Here is a 3691-nt window from a genome sequence, read left to right as displayed (position 1 = left end):
CCACGAGCCCTGGCCCAGCGCCAGTTCGGTTCTTAGGCAGCATTTCGGTGGTGGGGGGCCCTTCAGTGCTGCTGAAGACACGGAGCGACTGAAGGGCCCCCAGCTGCCAAAATGCTGCCGAAGACCCGGATCGCCGCCAGGTGAGTACAAGTGCCGCAGTGCACACACTTTGCTGCAGCCAGATAGGAACCCAAGGCTCAGTTTACTGAGATAATTGAAGAGCGTCAATAGTAGAAGACAATGGAAAAGGTAGTGCAAAGACTATAATCTTATCTCAGAAAATCTGAAGGAAGGGTTAGGGTAAGGGTGCAGCTGATACTAGATCATCAGTGTGAAAGTTAAAACAGCACAGGAAAAAATGAAATAACCTGATTTAGAAAAGAAAAATACCTGCTCAGTCACCCCCATATAAAACAGAAAAGGGTTGCTTGTTCAATCCAGGGGGAAAGGAAATGAAGGTAGATGAGTTATAGCAAAACATGCCCCCAAAAGAGCAATGAATGGCTGTCAGATTTAGAACATAAAAACAGCCATGCTGGATCAGTCCAACGGTCCATCTACTCCAGTATCCTGTCATCCATCAGTGGTCAATGCCAAGTGCTTCACTGGGAATGAACAGAACAGCTGATCACCAAGTGACCCAATCCCTCTCACCTTTTTCCAGCTTTGGCAAACAGAGACTAGGACACCATCCTTGTCCATCCTGTCTAACAGCCATTGATGGACCTATCTTCCAGGATTTTTTCTAGTTTATTGGCTCCTTGTGTGTGTGTATTTTATTTTTCACCACATGAGTTTTATTGCTTGTTAAAATTTTGAAACAAAAATATAGTCTCATTTCTCTGTGCATATGTGTCTTTCTGCATTTCCATTTTTGTGTCACATACACTGCTGTTGCACCAGTATCAATGTACCATTGCCACTCCTGGTGTAGACATAGTTTATATAGGTGCATCATAAATCAGTGGATGAAGAGCTCAGAAGCTAGGATATATCACAAATTGATATATGAAGATATACCAAGGAGGCCACATCTGGAGTAGTGCATCCAGTTTTGGGTCCCCCACTACAAGAAGGGTGTGGACAAATTGGAGAGAGTCCAATGGAGGGCAACAAAAATTATTACGGGGCTGGGGCACATGACTTACGAGAAGAGGCTGAGGGAACTGGGCATGTTTAGTCTGCAGAAGAGAAGAGTGAAGGGGGATTTGATAGCAGCCTTCAAATACCTGAAGGAGGGTTCCAAAGAGGATGGAGCTGAGCTTATTCTCAGTGGTGGCAGATGACAGAACAAGGAGCAATGGTCTCAAGATGCAGTGGGGAAGATCTAGGTAGGATATTAGGAAACACTATTTCACTAGGAGGGTGGTGAAGCACTGGAATGGGTTACCTAGGGAGGTGGTGGAATCTCCATCCTTAGCGGTTTTTAAGGCCTGGCTTGAGAACGCCCTGGCTGGGAAGATTTATTTAGGGTAAGTCCTGTTTTCAGCACGGGGTTGGACTTGATGACCTCCTAAGGTCTCTTCCAACCCTTATGTTCTACGATTCTATGAGTCTAAGTGTGTAGTATAAAAAACAGAAAGAAATTTCAGAGTTATTGAGTCTGATACCTTTGCTTTAATAGCAAGGATCTGCTAATTCTCTTTAAACTTATCTATATTTTATTGCAGATAAAATTTTGAGAAATAAACTCTCTCTCTCTCTCTCTCCATATATTCACCTCATTCTGTCTATATATCTCCTTGATTCTCCAGTTTTTCATTTTTCTACAGGCACATAATTCACCCTTCTGGATAAATATGACTCTCTACTTTCTTTGCTGATGCATTTTCATTTTTATTTCCTTTACATTTCTTTATTTGGGGTTGGATTCTGATTTCAGTTGCACTTGTGTAAATCCATATGATGCTGATGTAATTTACCCTAGTGTAAATGAGATTAGGAAACAGCCCATGATGTGTGTTTAGGTTTTTTGTTTGTTTGTTTTGGTGAGGGAGGATGTACCCGTGGTTGAACTCCAAACATCTTTCATTTCCAATCTATTAATTTTTTTATTATGTCTTGCAGAATAGTTGATGTGACACTGATGTGATAAAGATACTTTAAAATCAGAGCTGAAAAGTCTTTATTTAGAGTTCAGGAGAGCTTACGGGACTTAGACGGGACATTTCTGTAGTTCAATACGGTTCCATGCTCTTGGTTCACCTTTATTGGAAGCTCAACCTATTAACGATATGAGTCTTCCTCTGTTTATTGACAACTTCATTTTTCCAGTGGAGAGATGCAGTGGCACGAGGTTACCTACTCCAGCTTTCTGCCAGTGTAACTGACAGAACAACCTGACTGCGTGTACTCCTCCATTAATATTTAATGGTGTTGTGTTTCTAGGTACATATTATGGAGAAAGCGGAAGGAAGAAATGAAACTCTGTTCATGGAATTCATCCTCTTAGGATTTGGGAATGCCCCTGAACTACAGCCCCTTCTCTTCCTGCTGTTTCTACTGATCTACATTGTGACCATGGTCGGGAACATCCTCATCATTATGCTAGTTGTGGTTGATGAGCACCTTCACACCCCCATGTACTTCTTCCTGGGGAACTTGGCCTGTTTGGAGATCTGCTACACCTCCACCATCCTGCCCAGGCTGCTGGCCAGTCTCCTGACTGGGGATGGAACCATTTCTGTTCAGTGCTGCCTTGTGCAAACATATTTTTTTGCTATTATAGCATCAACAGAAAATCTGCTGCTCGCGGCAATGTCTTACGATCGGTATTTAGCAATATGCAATCCACTCCGTTATGCTGCTCTGATGAATGGCACGGTTTGTTTCCAGCTAGTGGCGGGGTCCTGGGTATATAGTTTTCTGGTCATTGGCACTCTAAATTATTTCCTGTTTCCATTAACATTCTGTGGTTCCAAAGAAATTGACCATTTCTTTTGTGATTTTTCACCCATGATAAAGCTGTCTTGTGGTGACACCCAGACTCTGCAACTGGCGACATTTACTGTCTCTACCATTGGGACACTTGTGCCTTTGCTACTGACACTGACATCCTACATTTATATCATCACCGCCATTCTGAGAATCCCTTCAACCACAGGGAGGAAAAAGGCCTTTTCCACCTGCTCCTCTCACCTCATTGTGGTGACAATTTTATACATGAGCGTGATTACTGTCTATGTGTTTCCAACAAGCAACACTCCCAAGGTCCTAAACAAAATATTCTCTCTTTTCTACACAGTTCTGACTCCCATGATCAACCCTGTTATCTATAGCCTGAGAAACAAAGAGGTCAAACAGTCCCTGAGAAAAACTATTCTGAATCGGATTGCTTTCAGAAACAGGCACAGAAGCTTACAGCAAAATTTTTAGCCTATAGTAAATTAAAGATGAACTGATATAGTTTCTTAGACAGGGCCATTTCATTCCTTCAGAAAAGGGTTACCCATTATTGACCTTACAATTTCTTTCTTTCTTTCTTTCTTTCTTTCTTTCTTTCTTTCTTTCTTTCTTTCTTTCTTTCTTTCTGTTACTCTGCTACTTTTTGAGCATGCATCTTTCATCACACTGGTCAGGCATGACTTGCCCTTGGTGAACCCATGTTTACTATTTCTGATCACTTTTCTCTCTTCCAAGTGCTTCAAAATGCATTCCTTGAGGACCTGCTTCACAATTTTTCCAGGGACTG

The 3691-nt window shown here is 42.1% G+C and overlaps 1 protein-coding gene across 1 annotated transcript; it reads left to right on the top strand.

The window, feature by feature from the left end:
- The first annotated feature begins 2397 nt into the window (after positions 1 to 2397).
- On the top strand, positions 2398 to 3375 carry LOC120379905 (olfactory receptor 10K1-like). Its single transcript, XM_039497423.1, has one exon. The coding sequence runs from the start codon at positions 2398 to 2400 to the stop codon at positions 3373 to 3375; it is 978 nt and encodes a 325-aa protein (XP_039353357.1).
- Positions 3376 to 3691: the final 316 nt, after the last annotated feature.

This window comes from Mauremys reevesii, linkage group 13 (assembly GCF_016161935.1).
Source record: "Mauremys reevesii isolate NIE-2019 linkage group 13, ASM1616193v1, whole genome shotgun sequence".
Classification (NCBI taxonomy): domain Eukaryota; kingdom Metazoa; phylum Chordata; order Testudines; family Geoemydidae; genus Mauremys; species Mauremys reevesii.
This window is presented reverse-complemented; position numbering and strand designations above follow the sequence as displayed.

What these genes read in the sequence shown, in the direction of transcription:
- LOC120379905 (XM_039497423.1), top strand. Translation starts at nt 2,398, where the DNA reads ATGGAGAAAGCGGAAGGAAGAAATGAAACTCTGTTCATGGAATTCATC.